We start from the raw sequence: 22922 nt of genomic DNA on the forward strand, positions 1-22922 counted from the left end.
TCACATCTGAGGAGCTGGAAACCATGAAATGTCCAGCAATTTTCCATGAAAAATGATGTAAATGATGATCAAAGTAGTTGCCATGAATTTTTCTTTTAAAAATCAAAAATAAATAAATTAATTTTAAAAAATCATGAATCCATTAATGATCTAATGGTTTCGGGTCGACTTGTATATACTTTCCGGCAGTTTAATCTTTGATCATGTATCATGTTTTACAAGCTCTTCACATATTTTGAATGTAAAGTTTTAATTTGTAAACTTACTAAAGCAGTCAAACAGTTGTAGTGGAGTCAAAAGCATAATATCTCCCTCTGAAATGCAGGGATGTTGAAGTATAAAGTATCATGAAAAGAAAATACTCAAGTCAAGTACAAATACCTCAAATTTGTACTTAAGTGCTTGAGTAAATGTACTTAGTTACATTCTACCGCTGCAAATCTTGATCTCCTACACTGGCGATATTCAAACCCATAGACTTTACAGTATGTTAATATGTAATGTAAATTCTCCCATTGCCTTGCCATAATCATTTGCTTCTTAAAGCTTGTTTGATTGGTTGGTGAACATTACAATTACCTGACAAGCCAAATTCAGGGCAAACATTGTAATGTGCATTCTTAACTAATGTTAATAAATCTTTGGCTGCCATCTAATGGACAAAATGAACAACTGGTTTTCAGCTCACAGAGCAGTTGGGCAATCAAATACAGCACAAAATTCAATCATAAATTTATTTACTGCATGCATTCATAGTATTACAGCATACGTTTTTGACAAAAGGCTTTGAAAATGTAATGATACAATGGGCTAAAGAAAAAGTAGTGATATTAAAGTATGCAACAAGTTTTAGTGTTATGGCATTTTCTTTTATCAAACAGTGCTACAATTAGAAATGTATTTGTGTGTGTTTTCATGCTTATCAATCCTTTCTGAGCTCCAAAAGCTAAAAGTTAATATATTATTGATAATACAATGACCAAAAAAATATCAACTATAAAAACCATTTGATAAAACACATCAGATATAAAGGAGCAGTGGTAGTAACAAAATTAAGCTATACAGTTACACATAATGCAGTTCTGCCAGGGTATCTGAAACCAGTCTGGTGCACTGGATAGAGAAAAAGCAGTTCATATATACAGTGCAAAAAGTGCTACAGTGGTTTCATTATGCTAGCAGGTGCATTATAAATAAGCTAAAATGGTTCACTAAACCCACTTAAGTCACAATAATTATAGTAAAAACATTATACAGTGTCTTCATATTATGATAAATTCCATAAACTTTTGTCTGATGGCTGTTTTTCCTATAATCCTATAGTATTGATTTTACATTTGAGACATGCTATTGTGTTTTTTTGTGTGTGTGTTTTTTTTTGTTCTGAATACAGACATATTTAATATGAATTTAAAAACTAATTTCGACAAGAGCAAAAAAAAAAAAAGGCATGGTGGTGAGAGTAAGTGAGGAATACTCTTGAAACAAGAAATGATAATAGAAAGGAAAAAATTACACAATTCAGTTATATCAAGAGTTATCACCGCTTATACTTACTTGTATAGGGACAGGAAAAGTATTCAGCACATCCAGAGAAATACATGAAAGAGTTCAGTATATCATATCCAATTTTATCTGTGCAGTGTGTGTTAATAAATTCAATTACATTGAGCTGAGATGTATCATTTTACAGAAATGATTGGGCGTGCACCTGAAATGATATATGCCATTTATTGCCTCACCAGCATTCCGTCCAGTCAGCAAAATTCAGTGTAAGCTATTCCAGTGTTCATGAAATATTGTCAGTGTTGGACTTGTTGCATTTCCATTATCAGATGCCAAGAGTTGTCAGTGTTTCTACATGTTCATTTCCAGTGATTCGTTCACGTATCCAGTCATATCGCATGTTATCCAGTGAATGTGCTGAAATGGACACCTTCATTTAAGGAATGGTCATGGGGTTTGCTTTTCAGTTGAATGCATTTGCATACAAATTTTACGCAACGATTTGATCTTTCATTCAACATCACAACTGAGAAAAGGAATACTGCACAGTATTTTCCTCTCTGTATAGTCAGATGCTGCATGAGGGGACACAAGACAGTCTAGTCGACTGCAGCAGTCTCAAACACAAAGCTCCACTGTAGAGACGCAGCATTTGCCAGTGTACACTACTGAGGTATATTTTCTATGTGAGTTGCAACCATTCACTGAGGCCTTCAGCAGAAGCCAACGATCTTCTCTCCAGTGTATAAAACTATTGAAAGGTGTTTTTGTTTTCAGTTGACACTGGTTTCAGTGTTCATACAGACTCATAGAATTACAAAACTAAACAAAAAATGTGCACAGTGTCATCTACGGTATCTTAGCCTGGACTTGATTTAGAAACGTGAATTCTGCGAAAAAGTAATTGTGGCTTATATTGGGTATGGAAGACACTGATGAGTAATAAAGTGAGCTATAAACTCATGGATGTTACTTTCACAATAGCAGTTAACAGTGACACAACACAGTTGTCAATTACAATGATCTAAAACATTTTCAGTGACAGGAATAAAAATAGGAAACTTAAACAGTGTTTCAAACTCCAGTGATCACAGCAGAAAGAGATGTCTTAATGCATATACATATGGAGGGGATTACAGTGGGGACAGTGGTATATAGTTTCTTCTGTATTAAATCTCTTTTAAAAAAATGTACAAGAATGAGTAAAAACCCTTTCCCATCACAACAGCGTAAAAATGGAACCACAGAAGAGAAATGCGGTGTATTTAAAGGCACTTGGGACACACCGTCTTCCTCCTCAGACACAGCTGCTTTGAATGAGAAAATGGTAGTCAGAGTACGATGAGGTTTCTCCTTCAGTGGCACAAGTCACTTCACTCTGTAAATGAAAAGCATGTGGAGATAACAATCATTAATCAGTTCCACCCAATGTCTTTACTCAAACTAAGTACTACAATAAATGAATCGAGGAACACAGAGAAACCACGTAGTGTCCACATTCTCCACATTTTGGAGGCCAGGTTTACTCACAGACAGGGAGACACGAAAGTGATAGGTGATGTCCTGGAAAGACAGCACAGGCACGGACCACAGGTGACGAGTCCCCTTAGAGAAAAGTAAAAGACATAAAATTAGTACTTCTACAATAAGTCACCCTTGGGGAAATAGGTTCTGATAATTACAATGCTAGTTTCACAAGAAGGACATGTGTTTTAATTATATGAGGGATCATGATTAAAAATATTATAATGTACCTTTGTTGATGTCCTCTGACCACCATAGAGCTCTGCCTCTGTGTGGTTGGGGCATAGACGTCCCTTGGTGGCTCCACATTGTTGCACCCACACGCTGGTTGTGGACCTGCAATGTATTGGTAATGCTTTATTTTACGGGTCTGTTTATTCCTAACAATTTTCTAATCTTTTCTTGAAAGTTAACTGCAAATAAATATTATAGATATTAGTTGTTGTAGTAGTTGTTTGTGAATTGTTGTGTTGAGTTTAAAAACAGTTAATGATTTCTGGTGGAATTTCCTTGAAAGAACTGATTAAACCCATAATAAAATGATCAATTTATTATTGACAACTTTAAACTTTACCTACAGTATGTTGAAATGTATGCTCGCCTTTGAACAAACTACACATTTTTGCATATTTGGCTGACCTGCTGTGCATGATTAAAGGCTCTAGGTTAAAAGAGCTTAGCTTTTATTAATTGGAATTAATGAGTTGGAAGTGTACCAATTACATACTGTCTCTACGTTACCTAAAGTGAGTGCAAAATGACATCATTCTTTCAGGGAATCCTCCCTTTTACATTTACTGTTTACAATTTACACCAGTATAATAAAGTGTCAGCGTTGTACGTGTGCAGACATGTAGATAGTGGGATGTTTGTGTACTCACATCATGTACAAAGTGATTTGTGAGATGGAGGAATTTCTTTTTCCATGGAGTGATACTGTGTAGCTAGAGTCAATGTAGAGAAAACGTAGTGTCAGCATACAGAGACCTGAATTCAAACTGTAATCGTAAAAAAAAAGGTATATAATCAAAAAATACAGGCAAGTGAAAAATTGAAGGAAAAAAAAGAATAAACGAATGGAGAAACATTATAAATTCAGGTGCTTCCATACACGGCATGATGTGTCACTGACTAGTTTGATGAGTATGAAAATATCACCAGATCTCAACACACCTGAGGGAGATTTAAGACAGCTCTCTCCACAATCATCATCAAAACACCAAAAGAGGGAATATCTCAGGACGAATGGTGTTCAGACACACTGAAGTTGTTCTGGGTGCTTGTGGTCACTAAGACAACTTATTTTGGTTTTTCCTTTAATTCGTCACCAATCTGTCAGACATCACTAAGTATACACTGTATTTACCTGCAGCTCTTGGGTGTCACACAACTTTGTGCTGTGATCTCTTGGTTCGTCTCCACAATATGTAGACTAGTCAGAGAGGGAGCTGAACTTCGTCCTGCAAAAGTAAGGAAAGCTGCATTATGAGCAACCATACCCGTAGCATTCCTTTGTACAGTATGTAGACGAGCTTTGTTTGCTGTTGTCAAACAAATGGCTTTAGTGTGTTTGTATACTGCATATTATGTGTGTGAAGAAAGTGCCGGGTCTGGGCTGTGTTTTTGGATTTACCCTTTGCGTGTAGGCTGCGTTGTCTACGTGGCACTGGCTGACCCCCGGGCAGACGGTTGGTAGCTCCCACTCCGTCCAGGTCTGTAGGTGCCGGCCTTTTGGACTTGGCAAAGTACATAGGTGCTGAGGTGTGACTCAGTCGGTTTGTACGGTGGCCATCCTTCTCCATCGTTCTGGACTTGGCCTTCTTATTAATAGTGCCTGTTGTGGGGACCAGGCTGCCTAAATCTAGAGAAGGAAGATAATTAACCTGCACCGAAGAGAAAATAAATAATACAGGAAAATACATCTCACATTTGCTGACTTACCTGTTGTGGATTGGTTGTTACTCAATGTCAAAACTGTAGTTGATTGGTTGTTTATGGTTGGGGTTGAGCAGCACACTGCAGGATTTTGTGAGAGGTGGAGATAAAAAGGATCAGATCTAAGTAGAATATATGTGTATTCGCTTATATATTCTGAGTGAGCTTGTTTATTACGATTTGTTAAATGTGGTTTTCAAAACAGCCAAACAGAGAGGTTTGATCCTACAAGTCACTTAGCTGAGATCTCCACTCACCAGGTGCAGGGGTGGTGGACAGTGGAACATATGGACTCTTGCGTGCAGATCCCAGTGCAGCTCTGGACCTGCACAAATCAGGTGAAACAGTACGGCAGGTCGAGAGCATGCTTTAGTTAAAATAATAATGCACTTAAAAGCTAATGAATTTTAGGGTGTTTAGATATGTGACTCATGAAGTCAATCCCCTTTTCAGACAGGACAAAAGAAACACCCAGCTAAGCAATCAAAGATAAGGGGGAAAGAGTAGATCAGAAAATAAAACGAGTTGCAAGAAAGATGGATGTTGAAAGCGTACCATGGGCAGACGGGTGGACAGAAAGTTACAGTGGCAGTGAAGATGGGCATCCAAGAGATGTAGAGAACACAGGAAGGAACATAGCTACAGAAAGCAGGGACAGATATCATTATTCTAGGAGATATTAAAGAAGAGAAGTGGAAAATTGATTTCTTTCTTCATAAAGCACAAGCATCTGATTTCATGAAAAGCACATACCCATCTTTCTCTGTGACGTCTCCTCTATGGTGAAGAGTCAGCACATAAAGGACAGACATGGAAATGACACTGTAGGGACACAAATAAAGATCCAATATATTATCGCATCCTTACTGTGCACAGATAAATCTGATTTCTTTCCCCACCACGCCCTATTCAGACACATTCTTTTTCATTTTTTTTCTAACCTGAAGGCCATGACAATCACCAGTGCCAGGATGGTCCCCTGCATGAATCTCTGACTGATGCAGCCTTGATCTGGAAGCGAGTTCTGCAATTAAAAAACCACATTACCTCCATTGAAAACTGTTCATCCTGCTGTTCACCAATTTATTGTGCGTTTTTAAATACACGAAGCATCACCACAGACCTTGCTCCCAGGTTTGACTGTCTTCTTCTTGAGTGGGCCACTTCCTGTCCTGCTAAAATAGCTCCCTGATTGGCTACACCCAAAAGAATAGCAAAAGTTACATACTGCTTCTTTTCTACTCACACAAGATGCTCTCTGTCAACATGTAACATCCACTTTGAAGCCTAAATCTGTAGCGATTAGTCATTGCTCTCACCTGACAGTGCCTCCACTCACAGTGCTCTTCATGCTGTCAAGACGACGCAGCTTGGCCAGTTTGCGACTCCAGCGCTCCAGTTCGTCTATACGAGTCTCCAGGTTGTCTGTCAGCTTACACAGCTCCTTCACTGCCCCCACGTTCTCCATGAAGATACGGTCCTTTGAAATTAGAGGGAGAGCTGTTAGTGTGTTTGGTAGTAATGCCTGTCCGTGCTGTACGTTTGTGTGTGTGTTCCTTACCTTGTTGACGACTAACAGGTTGGGAATAGTTTCTCCATTGGCGCACACCACATCACCCCCCTCCTTCACTGCTTCAGGCAGAATTTGCTGAACCTCCTGAGCGATCACTCCTGCATCAGGATTCAACAGTGAAAAAGAGCAGCAAAAGGATGACAGCATGCACAGATACAGGGCATGCTTGCATAATGATGCACATTGAGCAAAAGACAGATCAGATATTAAGACATTAAGATGATAACATGATATACAGTGTACAAAGAATGAGATGATGGATCTAAACATTTAAATTTGAACACAGGTTATTCATGAGGTTGTTACCAGTCTCTGCAGTGTTCTCTATGCCCACGGTGGCAGCAAACTCAGGCTTGTACTGATAATGGACCAGCCTCATCTGAGAAATCCGTTTCAAATTGTCTGTGGTGTCGACCTATACACAGGCAAAATGACAATGACGCCCATGCAGATGGTATGACAGCACAACGTTCATGTTGCAGATGAAAATGCTCGGATCAAGTATAATGAAAAGACAAAACTCAGAGTAAAACTGCACGGTCAGGGAACTGTGGTGGCCATGGGCCTGTGTATGACATGATCCATGATGACAAGCACATGAGAAACACAATGACACACTGAAGGTTTGGAAACACACACATGCACACACACAAACACACACCCATATACATACACACTGAGTGTCTTTCTGACCTCCTGGACATTTTCTTTGGCCCTGATGTCAGACGGGTGCACCAGGGAGCCCATGACCTTCAGGTTGCCATGGACGACAAGGGCCTCGTCCGGCCGGTCCGTGTTGATGCCAACCCTCCCGTGGTGGTAGACAGAGTCTGGTAGTTGGCCACGCTGCCACAGCACCTCGTTGTCACTTTCAAACTGGCCTGGGTTGGATGCCTGTAACAGAAAGACAAAGAAGAAGGTGCACAGAGAGACTGTGGTTCAGATATTTCCAAAAATGTATAAAAAAAGCAAATAGGCATACATTGTTTGATAAATTGTGGTCCCCCTGTGCACATTTAGCCAAAAACAAGAAATGAGTGTGTAGCTTTCAAAAAGCTCTTCTGATACTTAATAAGCTCATGCAGTTCACTCTAAATTGTCTTTCCATACTTTACACATCTGCAGTAAGTACAATACCATCGTCGTCCAGTGAAAACCATGTATCTACAAATTTGGGGAGTTTTAAAATTTAGATAATCTAAAGGACAACGGCAAATCTCCTTTTATGTGTTAAGAAAATTCTCACAATTATTAATTTAAATCAATAATTTAAAAAACCCGTTGATTTATCGGTTTTAAACATACACGTTTTTTACAGTACAGAGACAATATGCTTTGTTTCATAGGAGTGTAGGTGTGCTGGGGATCACAGCCATGCCGATAAAAGGAATGAAAAGACAGAAAATGGAGAAGATGTTGAGTTCGACACAGTGATTTTGAAATGCAGAAAGGTGTGTACAGTAGACCAAGAGCAAGGTGTCACATTCACAAGGGATATGATTGTTGTAGGAGGCAGACAGACATGGCCAGACGTTACCCTGACGATGATCCTCTCAGACACGTGAGCAGCCACAGTGTAGCTCTGACTGTGGGACTGAGCATGCAGCGCCACCACCAGCATGAAATACCTGCAAGGACAAAAACATCAGGAGGAAACGTGACTACTAGAGCTTCCACTGGACCATTGTGAATCACATGCTGAAGATGATGATGATGTGATGGCATGTGTGTCACCTCTGGTCGGGGTTTGGTTTGCCTTTCTTCCTCATGTTATTTGCCGTGGTCTCGCTAAAGTGGAGCCGCCCCACTGTGACCTTTGTGACCTGCTCCGGGGGCAAGGTGACGCTGGGAGAAACAATATCACAAAGAGAGAGAGAGACATTAGGAAGAAATCCTCCTTCTACAACTGTATACTGTTTCTGCTTCAATTAAAGGAGAGGTTCGCAATGCACTGTGTCAAGTCTTTCTTAAAACAATAGTCAGGTGCCAATAAGATCATAGAAACAGTTTTTAATTGCTGCCATCATTCCTTCTGTTCATACTGGCCATTAAAAGATCCCTTCTTAAAGTGATTTCAGTGTAAGTGATGGGGGACAAAATCCACAGTCCTCATTCTGTGGAAAAATGTTTAGTGGAAGTCAATATGAGGCTTCATCAGTCTGAATTAGCCATATCAAGTGGACATCCTCCAAAGTTACAGTCTTTTTGACATGAAATTCCCTCTTTTTGCTACTATTCCTCCACTGAAGCTCAACATGGAAACAAAAAGAGGGAATTTTATACTAAAAGGACAGCATCTCTGGAAGATTCTCACTTTATTTGTCTAATTGAAGCCTCATATTAACTTCAGATAAAACCTCTGAATGCATTACTGCACAAAAAGAGGACTGCAGATTTTGCCCTCCATTTCTTACACTGAAAGAGGGGCATTTTTTAATGGCCAGAATGATTACAGCAAGTAAGAATTGTGTCAATCTTGTTAAGGGCACTTGAATATCTTTTTGGTTTTTTTAAATGTTTTTAAGTGTTCAGACTCACAGCACTGGCTTGAAGGGTCTCTTGCTGCGGTCAGACTGGGACTGCTCCACACTGATGGACTGGTTCATGGCCTCCACCTAGCAATGAAGAGAGAAATAAAACATACACTAAATACAATGTGGGGGCTTACAATTATCTGTCACGCTGATGTCCTGTACACCATTTTGCTTTCAGTCACCTTCACTCCGTTGAGTTTGAGATAGAAGCAGTCGATGGGCTGCAGGCCCTCACTTGTCTTAATGTACTTGGGGTCGCCCAGCATGCCTATGTATACCGTGACCTGGAAATGGTTCTTCTTCTGGCAAACAAAAGCATCATCAGCCAAGGAGAAGTTGAAGCCCTTGTCAGCATCAACACGGTAGGTTGGCATTGGACTAAAGACAAGGAAAGAGATTATGGTATGTCAATAATGTGAATGGGAAACAAACTGTAAGTGAACTTGCATTTGTTGTAACTCAACTGAAGTGTGGAATTTTGCCATTTTTTTCACCAGGGGGAGACGCTTTACTTTGTTACAGGGGCTTCTGCATGTTTTTAGATACACATATGGATAGAGCATGCGCTATCTGATAAAGAACCAGACATTTTACCGGCTACTGTTATGTGTGAAGGTAATACGAAGAGGGTAAAACCTATGATTCTTCTATTATTCTTTGGCAATGATAACTTTTAAGCCAGTGACATTATAGTTAAATAAACTTAAATAAACCGCTTGGACCCCTGGAACACCTTGAAACCCTGCGTACCCCTGAGGGCCTCTGGACCTCAGTTTTGGTGACTTTACTTTATTACACAGAGGACTAAGATCTTCTGAAAGACTTAAATCCAATTTAAAACAAATGAAAACCCTCTGTTCCTTCTACAAAGGTGTGGCGTGCTCAAAGTTGTGATGGGCAACCCGGTAGTTTTGATAACATATCTGGAAGGTCTTGTGAGTTCATTTTAACCTTCCTCCCTATCTATACTTCTTTCTATTTTGGCATTGCAAAAGCAAAAGTAGGTGTACACTAATTTATCCCTTTACCCCCTCCTCACGTTGTCTTTCTAAGCCGAAACCCTGTGCTCGTTCACTCCCACGCACAGCTCACCTCTGAGGAATTCGCAGACCTTTGCAACCCTGCTATTCCTTTGCCACTCCCACTCTATACTTTGCTGAATTATCCATTTAACCAATTATAACTGGTTTCATTTTTGACTGTCTCTGAGGAGGGTTTTCGGCTCTTTTTGTTGCAAAATAAAGACCTCAAGATGTACGGACATGCCAAAATAAATTCCACCCACAGCTCTTTGCAGTTTGCGTCATATAGTGGTGTCCACTTGTTCTGCTGGTGAGGTTGCCACTTAATGCACTGATAGTTAGGGTCCAAGTAGGTGTTGTCTGCATCCTGCATTAAACCTGTGACAAACAGTTCCAAATAGCAGCAATTAAAACGAGACCAAACATTGTTAAGAATGTCCAATACTCGTCTGCAAAAGTATTTATCTATGTGAGAGTTAAAGGGTAGGTAAGAGCAGGTGAGCGTAAGGTAGAGCAGATGAGGAAGAGTAGAAAGATGCCTGCCTACCTGGTTCTTGTTTGATGATACCTGTGAGGATTTGGGAATTGAGGGTGCTGTTGGGAGAGTCAGAGTGCTTCCTCTTCTTGGCCTGGTGAACAGGGATGCCGCTGTGTGAGGAAATGGAAACACGGTCAAAAGTTGTGCGCATTTCTCCTCCTTCCCATCATTCCTTCCGTCCGTCCAAAATGGACAGCACCACCGCACATCTTCATGACTCACTCTTGCCCCTGAGGATGCTGCAGCAGCTGATGGAGCATCTGTGTCTGCTGCATGTCTCCACTTCCGCTCGTGGCTAGACCAATGGGATACTGTGATATCATGGGCTCAGGCTTTAGGTACATGTCCCGATGCATGCTGGTATAGTGCCCGTGTGGTGGGAGGGGTGGCGTTGGAGTCATGTGACACATGTTCTCTGGTGTCATGGTCCTGATCATGTGAGGATCTTAAAGAAATAACGGGGAGGGTGCACAGTGTTTACATGATTATACATAGTGTTTTTATACATCGCACACAGAATGCAGCCTTCCCTCCACAGGACTGATCTGTCCATTTTACATCTCATCTTGCCAGTTTAATCCACTTTCCTCCAACCTTGGCTAAAGGTTCTTTCCATTGTTTCAAAACTGGAGGGATGCCCATCAGATAACACTATTCCACACCTTTTTACTAATGGGCAAGACCAACACAGGTGTGTGAGCGACAAGAGGTACATAATGACTTTGAGTACTGTTGTTGTTCAACTTGTGTGTTGAAACAAGCCAAACATACACTGGTGTATTCTTTTTGGAAGCACTTGAAATGAGACTGACTTAAGAAAATTGAATTTAAATGATAAAATACATTTTCTAGACAATGCGTGTAAACCGTAGATTGATAAATGAGTGTCTTCATATATTTTTTTGTTTGCACATGATCTTGATTTTCTCCTCACCTTTATGCTTTGTTCAAATACAATGAAGTGATGAGTAACAGGTATTGACTTAAGCAGAGAAGTTGCTGTGACCCACATAATCCATACTTCTGTAACTTCCTCTGACTCAGTGTCAGAGTGCGCTCTACAGATTAAGGTACCATTTTGTGTTCTTGTGTGCTCTCTCACTCACTCTTTCTCTCACATTTTTACAGGGAGAGGCTACTTACCATTCACCTGCTGTGGAGAGTACGGCTCTGAGCTTGAGTCTGGAGGGGACTCAGGTAGTGTCCTAAAAAAAAAAAAAAAAAAAAACAGAAAGCAGTAGATGTTATATTCACACATGCAATAACATCAGACTTTCCAAATTATTGAAATTCTTCAAATAGTACCATGCTTAAAGTTGGTAAGCCCTCCCTCATATATTCTTCTTATTTTCTAACCTTCCCATATATTTCAGGAAGAAACTCTCCTTTGGGATCAGAGCTAGTGGAGTTCTTTATACAAGGTTGTGTGCGTCAGGATTTTCTTTGCAGGATGTAATTTGACTCTCTCTCTGTCTGTTATCAGTCTCACTCCCCCTCTTGACCAGCTAATGCTTTATTTGTACAAATGAAGCTTAATCAGGTATTGACTGCATAATAGACCTGTAGTAAGGTGTGTCTGTGGCTTCGTTACACGCTTAAAAAAATACTGCGTCATCTGCTGCAATTGCTGCCTGTTTTCACGTTTAATATGTGAGCTGCCGGCAGCATCTCTGTGGTATCGTGCTCACCCTGGAGCGTAGTGGCCCCTGTGCTCAGGCTTGATGTGAGCCTGCTGCTGTGGCGGCTGCTGCTGCTGTTGTCCGAGGCAGGGGTAGTTGTGTCGGAGGCCCAGGGACGGACCTGGGGGGTAGGCGTTCTGACAGTTAGGGGGCCCAGGCGGAGGGGCTCCTTGGCGTAGTGGAATAGGGGGGCTCACACCACACACCAACCCCCCAGAGGAGGACACTCCTGCTTGGGGAGATGAGTAATTTGGTCCTGGGGTGCTGTGGACCTCTGAGAAGCAGCTGGGAGAAAGAGGAGGAAGAAAAAAAAGGGATTAGCCTTATCAGAAAAAACAAATTCCTTTGTAACGACATGATCTGATTCAGTTGGTGCATGTTGTTTTGACGTTGCTGGGTTGGTGTGGAGTCCCCACTGACATGTCAGTGCTATCGTCCTCCTTGCTGATGTACTCTTCCAGGATACTGGTGTCAATGTTGGCTGGCTCCAGAGAACTGGTAATATCATGACCTGTGGAGAGGGGAGGGTTGGGAACACAGAGAGGGAGATGGAGAGCATCTGGGAATTAGCAACGGGAATCTTTCACCAACTCCACACACTGCCACAACAGCAGTGGTAGTTTCAACACAAGTTTGTGTCATTACAATTCCCTATAAGACTAATCTAATAACATATAATGAACTCAATTTGTTTATTGTTTGTAGCTTTTTCTGCATATTCAGAAGAACTTGATTATACTGTATTAAGGCATTTATGTCAGAAAATGTCATTACCTTTTGCTGAAAAGATAATGAAGATCATGTAAAAAAAAAAAGAGCTCTGATAGGTTTACAGAGAATTTAAAGATTAAGGTTTCAGGAGTAACCAACACTCTAAGTATGTTAGTATTCAACATAACAGATCCCATACTGATGATATAGTACCTCCAACTGATTACACATATAGACTGGAATCATTCCAGTTGATGGTTACTTTTTTGTACCTCAGCTGCCTTTTCCCTATTTAAAAAAAAAAGCTGTTAATGTTAAGTAACTACATCATAAGTACTCGATTGTGTTGTCCCCGTTTTTTTTTGTTCACTGCAATTTATGTCTATATCAGAGTTGAGCCAAATCTAAAAGGCTGCTTTGACTCCTCCCCTGACTTCACCTCAGGGTCATTTTCACCCTTTGATAGCCAAAGCCTCACAAATCCCAAACACATGACCCCATTTAATCTTTAAAAAACCAACATGCAGAACAAGCACTTGCTTATGCATATATTTAGAAAAGAGTAAATCACTTTATATAAACAAATCATTTCTATTTCACACAGAACATTCAACTAAAATGTTACATGAGAGAAATTGATGAATCTTCTTTAAAGCTGTCGCTAGTTGTCCCAAACTGCAGATGCTGGAGACAGAGTGAGTGCGGGAGAAGAGAGGGGGAACAGGACGGATGGCGTGAAGCAGAGGGTGAGGACCTGGTATTAAGTGGGTGGGCAGGCAAACCCCAGTCTCTCTCTTTCACTCACTCACATACACACACACACTGATAGATTAAGCAGCTACTCAGTTGGGAATGCAAGGAATTTTTGTGTTAGCATTAGAAAAAAATTCTCTTTTTCCCTCTTTTTGTCTTTTTGCCATCCACTAACACTTCACCTTTCATCAGAAACCCATAAAGAAATGTTATTTATCGGTATTATTGTCACAGTTCCTCGCCTAACCCTCTCCATGAATCCCTGTCATTCACCACAAATGATTTAATGGACTATATCATCTTGTGAATAGTGTGCTTTGTCCCACCCAACCCCAGAGCTGACAGTGTACAGCAGCATATACATCAACATCTTAAAACCATCAATCAATAAACCCACAAAACAAACCCCTTGTCTCTAACCAATCAGATATAGAGCAACCCAAATTGTAATGTTTAACATTATAAACCCTCAGATTACCATATTCTTTGAGAAAACTAGCATGTTTACACTGACTGACTTTCTTTGCTGGGGAGAAACAGATGGTTAATGTCGACGTGCCAATGCGAAGGGAGAAAGGCAGGATGGTTCCCTTTAAATAAGATCCAGATGTGCACCCCACCCGAAAAGGCAGTAAATTTAACCTGGCAGGCCTGATAACGAAGAGTAGAGAGATGGAGGGAGAAGGGAGGGTAGATAAATGGACGCTGAGGAGAGCGAAGGCAAGAAAGACGGAATACAAGTTTGATGTCCAAGGATGGAATGATTGAGAGAAGAACCTGTGAGGAAAACTGGAGAGAAAATATGAAACAGGGCTGTAGTGAAGACCATCTTTGTGTCCAAGCGAAGTCCCAGAACGAGCACAGTCGAGTTCAAGTCAAAAGTGGCAGAAGTTCAAGACCTACATTGTAAATCAAGTCCCCTACCAAGACCCACTTTATGGGGTCTTGATTGGGGACTGGGATAAAAATGGGTAAACTGTAGACCATTATGCAAATTAAAACTTGGTGAAGTGAGAAATAGCTGTACTTGGAGACAAATTCTGGTAAACAGCACCAAATGGAGATGTGCCTGCTATCTGGTTGAGCACTTTAAGGAAAAGTTGTGACTTGTGATTTTGGGCTATATAAATACATACTACTGGAAATAGCAGACATTAAAAACAATTATTTAAATTACTTTATTAATTGCACTTAACCTTCAAAAGATATGGGCCTGAGAAAATCAATGTTCCGTTATGCTTCAGATGTTACACCTCTACATATTTATCCAGCCTTTATGTAGCCTCCATTCATCTGTTCACCTTCATTCACCCCAATGTACTCTAACTAACATAACTATAAGTAAGTTGATCACTGTGTAGAGGCTGAGGTAACATTAAAAGCTAACAGAAAGTTAACAGGCGCACACTTCATTGAGCAGGTAAAATGCATGTCAAACTACTCTGTGGAAATAGAGAATTTTGCTGGTAAAACAAAATCACAGAGAACAAAACTACATAGAGACTTAACTGGACTTGATCAAGACCTAAGTCCAAGTCTGAGTCAAAAAAAGCAACAAAACCCCAACATTAAAATTGTCTCAAGACTTGACAGATTGAAGATTGTGGCCAGGATAAGAGTATGGGAACCACACTGATTGCCTTTCATTCGTTGTAAGTGTCCCATAAGTTTGCAACATTTCAAATAAGAAAAGATATTTTTGTTGCCTCTTTTCTGGAACTTTTCACCACCTTTGTGACAATCTACAAACAAGAGCACTGCCATGTCACATTTGTAATGATAAAGGAAAGTTATAGTTAAGGCTGTCATTAATTGCTATTCTTGTGTGGATAAAGAATAACAGAAACATAAATTAAGTTACTGAAATCACTAAATCACTGAATCGGTTAAGTTTAACTTGCTGTGAACTGGATGTGTAAATTTCCCTGTCCTCTATGTTTTTCTCTGTCCAGCTGTGCTCAACAAGAAACAGTGAAATGATTGTCAGTCCAACTTCGATACAGACTGGCCTTTTGAGAGATTAGGGGCTGAGAGGGGAGTGTGTGTGTGTGTGTATGTGTGTGTGTGTGTGTGTGTGTGTGTGTGTGTGTGTGTGTGTGTGTGTGTGTGTGTGTGTGTGTGTGTGTGTGTACATGTGCAAGCATTTGCATGCATTTGTGTGCGTGTACTTGTTTGTTTGTGTATGTATGAATGTGTGTGTGTCAGTGTGTTTGTGTGTTATGCCACCATTTCAATGCCTGAGTTGTCAGAGCAGTAATAATCTAAAATGAACACAAACAGAGGGCTGAGTGTGTGAGTGCCCATTAAACATGGTTTGACTTATATCATTCAGTCAAATGTACAGCCTTTCCCTCTTTTTCCGTGTTTTTTTAAATAATAGAAAGTATAGTAATTGTCTTTCTATTTTGTCTGTAATTGAGTTTTCATAACATATTATTAAGGCCACTGACTGAACATAAAAGCTGAACTTGAACAATTTTTTTTTAGGATCTCTTCATCTCAATTTTTCACAGATTTTTGCCTCGAGATGAGATTTGTATAACACTCACATGTGTGTTAATAATTAAACACTTCCAGAGTGTCTTACTAAGGAGGAACAAAGTCCATCTGATTATCAAACAGTTAGACCAGAAGGAACTTGGCTGCAAACCCACAACACATATTCACACATCCTGTACAGACAGTTGATACATTTGCTAAGATATTTAACATCAAATTACATAATGCACAAATATTTTTTTTTTAAAATAGCTTTGCAACAGAAGATTAAACTAGTCTTTGTAGAATCATTCAACATATTATATAACAGGTAGTCGTCTATAGTAAATTAACAGGTGCCATCAGTCTATGTCCTGTACCTTCATGCACATTTAGCTTGATTTTAATGAGGTTCTCTATTTATCTTTCTTTTTTCCCCAAGTATCATTTTGGACTAGACCCTGACACAAAAATCAACTACAAATAACCTGAGCGGTTTTAATAATGTCCATATAACCAATGTACAAAATCAAACAATCTCACAGCTGATCTAGAGATTGCTCAACAGTCTAGAAACACAAGAATTGGGTCTACATTGACCATTTTAACACAGATATACAAATAGACACGAATGGTAAATTCTGAAAGGAAATCTGTCAGATCTACAGAGGAAAGTGTTAGAGAGGTCTGACACAGCCTGAGATTTATAGACCTTCTCCATTTGTTTACAAGACAGGGTTACTGGTAGAAGAGTGAAGAGCATTGCTATGACATTATGGACTAATAAATCACATCTAAAGAGAAGCAGAGCGGACAGAGCGGCAGAGTACCTGCGCGTAGCCAAAGCATGTTGATGTCCTTGAGATGAAAGCACCTGAAACAGAAGATGAGAAGAACAATTCCTCTCTATTTTTCACATGTTTCCCTACTGGGGCTGAAGGACTTTCTTCTGCAGATCTGAGAGTCACAGAGCGGTGTAACAAGTGTGTGTGTGTCTGCGCGTGCATGCCTATGCGCGAAAAGCATATTGTGTATGTGTGCGAATGTGCGTGAGAAAGGCTCGGAGAGCGTTATAATGAGGATTATTCCCCAGTCATGAGAAAGGGCTGTACCAGGCTACCACACACAGCCCTTGTCGTACACAAGCACTGGTCACACCGGTGGACCTGGCTCAGGAGATTACGGGAGTGACGAGGCTGGGACCAGGACATGGAGCAAGGCTGGTAAAAAAACCGAAACACTGCAAATGTGAGGTTGAGTTTGAGGGCCCGCGCCAGACAGCGTCATTGAGCGTAGCAGGAGAGAGAGAAAAAGCAGGAGGAAGAAGACACCGAGGGAGAAATAGAAGAGGAAGCTAGAGAGCAAGGGGAAGCAAAGGAGGACACAGAAGAAAAAGAAAAATAAGAAGATGTAGAAGAACATGTAGAAGATGAAGAGGAAATATTGGCTTATTAGATTGATAATGCTCAAAATTCAGACTTGAGCACGAGAGCAGACTTATTTAAACCAGATGAGTAGAAGAAGTATATTATTTTATTTATAACTACTGAATTTCAGAAAGAACACTTCTGATTAGCTCCTGCACTTATTATGGCCGTGCTTGGGATATATAAAGATATTTGTGGCAATGATATAATACAGGATCACATTTAGAATGCAAGAAAACATCCCCATGACACACTTAATTTGTTTTTTCCATACCAGCCTCTATTTAGTTACTGCACACAAAGATAACACAAAAAGTGATCAATCCTACAGGGTCCAGTTCTACCATAAACAACATTCGCTGGCTGAGGATTAATCATTTGGAAGTCAGCACTGATGGGAGCGAGGTACAGCAATGAAAACCTAAACCCAATCATAAGCACTGTAAGCCTGGCTGATCAAAAACAATACAACCCTGTAACTGCAATTCACTAACCGTTTCAATTTGGTAAACCCGTAAATCAGAGGAACCATTGGTGATTCACAACTGCTGTGGGAGGACAGTGGGACTTAGTAGGAATTTTGATATAGTCTCGTGGGTTTGTTCATCTTTGTTAATATTTCAAAGGCAAATATGGAGTAAGAACATGATTAATCCACCGACAGATTCAGATGGTTAGAAGGTGAATATGCTCTAAGTTTTATTTCTGGAAGATACAGTCTAATAACAGCATCGTCCACCTACACAAGTATAATTCAAATTGATGGCTCTTAGTCGGTCAGTTGGCTGCGTCAAAAGTTTAGTCCGGGCTACAATATCTCAACAGTGGTTTAATGGATTGCCATGAAATGTGGTGGTTTGCAGAGGATAAATTCTAATGAAATTGATGATTCCGTTACTTTACTCTAGTGCCACCATGAGGTCAAATTTTTCATTTATCCAGTGAAATTTCTCAACGTCTACTTACCGGATTGGCAAAAACATTTTTTTTTTAAATAATAATGGTTCCTAGACAATGAATTTTAATGACTTTGGTGATCCCCTGACGTTTTCTCTGGCACCACCGTGAGGGTTCACGTTAGTGGTTTTCAGTAAAATTCACTCATGACATTCCCCTCAGCTACAGCTGTGCTTTGTTTTTGTGCTAAATTTGCTAATGATAGCATGCTAACACGCTAAACTAAGATGGTGAACATTGTAAACACTGTACCTGCTACACATCATCATTTTAGCATCGTCATTTTGAGGGTGTTAGTTGGTTGGTTATTTAGTAAGTTAGTTTCTGACAACGGAAACAATTAATTGACTAATCAATTAGTAGATTAACAGGAAATTAATCTGCAGCTATTTTAATAATCGTTACACACACTATGCGTATAAAAATTGAATTGGTTCCAGTCTCTCAATTGTGAAGATGTGCTGGTTTTCTTTGCCTTATGTGACTGTAAACTGGGTGTCTTTGCATTTTGGAACCTTGTTCACACAAAACAAGACATTTTGTGGTGTCACTTGGACTTTAGGACATTGTGATGGCCATTTTTCAGTCTGTTATGATCTTTTATGCACCAAACATTTAATTGAGAGGGTAAGCAGATTAATTGGTAAAGAAAATGAGTGTTAGTTTCAGCCCTGAATCTGGTGTTAGCATTAAGTTCAAAGTTTCGCTGTGGCTAAGTACAACCTGAAAGAGCCACTAGCAAGAACATAGATTCTTTGTCTTTGTCATATATATACGCAGTCTCATGTCTCCTGGATCCACATTTATTCGGTGCCAAAAGTGATACTTTTTCTCAGTAATCTCCAAAATATTGTACATGAACGTTTCAGTTCCAACACATGTTTTACAGGACATGCTGGAAATGTAACAGGGTGAAAGTTAAAATTGTAACAGGGTGAAAGTTAAATCATGGATGACTAAGGATGGGGCACTACTGGGAATAAAAAAAACTTAAGAGCAATAAATGTGATTATCCTTTGTATGTGCTTGCATGACTCTGTGAGTGTGAGACAACTGTTTGTTGTCTAAGTGAGTCAGAGAGGAGAAGGTCAAGTTTTGAGGGGGTTGGTGGTTTAGCTGGGTTTCTCTCAACAGGCCAGTCTCTCTCCACCCTGAGTCTGCACTATCTCACCTCCTCACCCTGTCTGCTCACTGTCACTCTAATGGAGTCAGAGAGAGCGGGAGCCTGGGGAAGGCCAAAAACCAGAGGAGAAACACCAGTCTCACCTCATTGTGTTTTAACAGTCACCGGGGCTATGCCAGGAATGTACACTGTGCATTAGTTTGAATGTATACATATTTCACTAATCCTATTAAAACACAGTTTTCCTCTGCCAAAATCCATTATAGTGTTATCTCTGTGTGTGTTTCACTGTGTGTGTGTGTGTGTGTGTGTGTGTGTGTGTGTGTGTGTGTGTGTGTGTGTGTGTGTGTGTGTGTGTGTGTGCGCGTGGGTGTGTGTGTGTGTGTGTGTGTTTGTATGTGTGTGTGTGCCTTTCAGGTACAGCGCAAGATAAACATGGACACTTACTGACTAATTATCTAATATTTAAAATGGAAGACTTATTGATCTAACTTTTTGTCACCGATTTAAATTTAAGGCTGTTTGCTTAAACGCCGGAAACCCATGATCTGAGAAATATATAACTAAATATATAACATTAGGGTTACTAAGGAGAAAATAGAAAGTTAAATTGGAAAATAAGCATCTAATAAGTACCTACTGTACAACTCTCATGGACAAGTCGACATTTTATTCCAAGCAAGAGTGGCTGAAATAAAGCCAAAGTAAGAACATCTCTCCAACTCCCAAAGCAAGAATGTAAACACACTAAATTCCTGTCAGAATGGCAAGGAACCTCTGACAATCATGGATGGCTGTGTATATTTAAGTCAACACTCTGTGTATACTATAATAAAGTGTAAAGTCTCTCTACAGATAACTCATTAGACATAAACCCCAGTATGTGTTTTTATGTGTGCTTGAATTCTCCTGGAACACTTGACCTTAAGTTACTTTAAAAAAAAAAAAAAAAAACTCTAATTAGCAAGATGTGAATTCTGTGACAAGCTGTAAATCACAGACCACAGTGAAAACTCCTTTAACAAATGTGACAATATGTCATTGTACTGTCTGCGATATATGAAATGTACTGCGGGAATATGACGGACAGAATAAGGTTCACAAAATCATGTATATTCTCTGGACTGAACTGACAAGTCTGCAAGTCAACACACAGGACACAGACCTACTAAAAATGGTTGGTAAATTAGGAATATAATACAGAAAAAACTAACAAACTCTTTTTGTATATCTTTTAAAATCTCAATGATTTAAAGCCATAACATTAAATACTGTATTTTTATCAAGCTGTTTTAGGGGGGATAAACATAACTTACTCCTTTTCTGAACTGAGTTTGGTTCTATGTCTAATTGTTTGCCTTATGATGAGCAACACCACATCACTGGTTGAAATCACATTGCTCATGTCCGCGCCAACACACACATTGTGCCACAGTATCCTTGCAAAACACACCATTTATCTTGACTTAAATTCCTACCCCCCCCCACACACACACACACACACACACACAAACACACACCACCACCACCACTTCTTTTTTCTTAGGATTCCCCGTTTAACTTGATCTGTTACCCATCACCAGCACTTTTGCTCCCCGCACCCGTTAACCCTCCTGCCTTCTTGCGTTTTTAGTTGTTCAGATGAACAGGCAAGAGAAAAATTGAAGTGGAAAACACACTGCGCATTAATGTTTGGGTAACTTTTACCAAAAAGCCACAAGTCCTATAAGATCAATGCAAATATTATCCGATCATAGTGATGTTAAACACCTGTCATGTGTACATGCAGCAGTTTAACCACGCTTTTTCACTCTGAGGCTAAACTGTGTACATGCAATACACCAGGTAAAACTGGAGCTGACAGAAGCTGACACTTAAACACATTTAGTTTTTTCCTCATTTAAACAAAAATTATTCACAATTCAAAGTGGTAGTGAAAGTAACAAAAGCGATGCAAATTTCTGAAATCTGCAATGAGATCATACTGACCTGTATAAATACACACACACTATCACACAAACACACACACACGCGCGCGCGCGTCTAATAATCAGGAATTCTTACCTTCAAAAAATCTCTGTAACGCTTCTGTTTCATCTACCACGTCCATCCTAGCGGGTCCCACTTAAAAAATCCATTAAAGGCTCCCCTTTTCCGAACGAAGTCAATTCGGATCGGGGAAACGTTCACATATACATCGCGGAATCCAGATTGTAGTCGTCGTGAATTTTTTTTTGGTTTAGTTTACATAAATCCACCTCTTGCGAAGAACGTCTTTCTCCTGCTCAGCAACTTGGCACTGGACTGACGTCCCTTATGGCCAAACGCCTCCAACGACTCTATGGTACAGGCTGTAACTTTAAAACTAGAGTCAGGTGTTTTTGTTTTTTTGTTTTTGTTTTTTTCAGTTAAGGTGCCGACAAAAATCCATATAAGAACAAAGTGAAAGCATTTCCCTTCAGGCGCACCTTCACTTCAGCTCCCACAAGCTTCATAATAAACTTTGGTTTCCTTTCTCGAAAAGTATCATCAGCCTGCTGGAAAATGGTAAACTCGACGGGAAAGTAGGAGGTCAAAAAAGTTTGCGTTAAAAGTTGTCTAAACTTGGCTCCCGAGTGTCTCAAGCCGAGTCCCCTTCCTCCTTTGCCTCTCCCTCTCACACAGCATGTGTGCAGCAGAGAGTCGGATGGAGAGGAGCTGAAGCAGGTGAGGGATGTGCGCCAGGCTGCTGCAAATATCCCCGGCCCCCACAAAAAAAAAAAAAAAAACGGTTCACGTTAACGTTTCTATAAGGGCACAAAGTGTTCGTGGTACCTAACTGTTGGTTTACGGTAACCTTAAAAATGTTATGTTAAATATGTATTTTTTTTTTTTTTTAAATCTTCTTCCATTCAAACATTCTTTAGCTTCTGTAAAGACCTGCAGGGGTTAATTAATTAATTGATTTAGTCGCCAACAAGTCATTAACTATTAGTTAACTTTTTTTATAATCAATTTATCATTTCAGTTATTTCTCAAGCAAAAATACCAGCTATTTTCCGGCTTCTCAAGCAGGAGAATTCACTGCTCTTCGTTCTCATTCAGAATGGAATTTGTTTGGGTTTTGCACTGTTGGTCAGATGAATCAAGTCATTTGAAAACACCACTTTGGGCTCTGGGAAG

At 40.0% G+C, this 22922-nt stretch overlaps 1 protein-coding gene across 5 annotated transcripts; it reads right to left on the reverse strand.

Moving 5' to 3' along the window:
• Positions 1-1355: 1355 nt before the first annotated feature.
• On the reverse strand, positions 1356-22451 carry myrf (myelin regulatory factor). 5 transcript variants are annotated; one of them, XM_040133672.1, is made up of 26 exons: positions 21825-22451; positions 12732-12822; positions 12321-12596; positions 11776-11837; positions 10855-11077; positions 10642-10742; positions 10358-10472; positions 9255-9450; positions 9077-9153; positions 8273-8383; positions 8076-8166; positions 7232-7432; positions 6845-6953; positions 6527-6636; positions 6285-6445; positions 6089-6161; positions 5907-5989; positions 5719-5787; positions 5223-5290; positions 4972-5046; positions 4664-4891; positions 4397-4490; positions 3912-3974; positions 3261-3366; positions 3037-3111; positions 1356-2884 (listed from the first exon to the last, which is right to left on the reverse strand). In XM_040133672.1, the coding sequence occupies exons 1-26, from the start codon at positions 21868-21870 to the stop codon at positions 2804-2806; spliced, it is 2985 nt and encodes a 994-aa protein (XP_039989606.1). In that variant the 5' UTR covers positions 21871-22451; the 3' UTR covers positions 1356-2803. The 5 variants fall into 5 exon arrangements, with proteins under 5 accessions (XP_039989606.1, XP_039989605.1, XP_039989603.1 ...); XM_040133671.1 differs by having other exon boundaries at positions 8061-8166; XM_040133669.1 differs by having other exon boundaries at positions 8028-8166.
• Positions 22452-22922: the final 471 nt, after the last annotated feature.

This window comes from Xiphias gladius, chromosome 8, assembly GCF_016859285.1.
Source record: "Xiphias gladius isolate SHS-SW01 ecotype Sanya breed wild chromosome 8, ASM1685928v1, whole genome shotgun sequence".
Classification (NCBI taxonomy): Eukaryota; Metazoa; Chordata; class Actinopteri; order Istiophoriformes; family Xiphiidae; genus Xiphias; species Xiphias gladius.

What these genes read in the sequence shown, in the direction of transcription:
- myrf (XM_040133669.1), bottom strand. Translation starts at nt 21,870, where the DNA reads ATGGACGTGGTAGATGAAACAGAAGCGTTACAGAGATTTTTTGAAG. An exon ending in GACGTCACAGAGAAAGATGG is followed by an intron (nt 5,291 to 5,718) that starts GTATGTGCTTTT and finishes TGATTTGTGCAG; the next exon opens with GTCCAGAGCTGCACTGGGAT. An exon ending in ACGCAGCCTACACGCAAAGG is followed by an intron (nt 4,491 to 4,663) that starts GTAAATCCAAAA and finishes TTACTTTTGCAG; the next exon opens with GACGAAGTTCAGCTCCCTCT.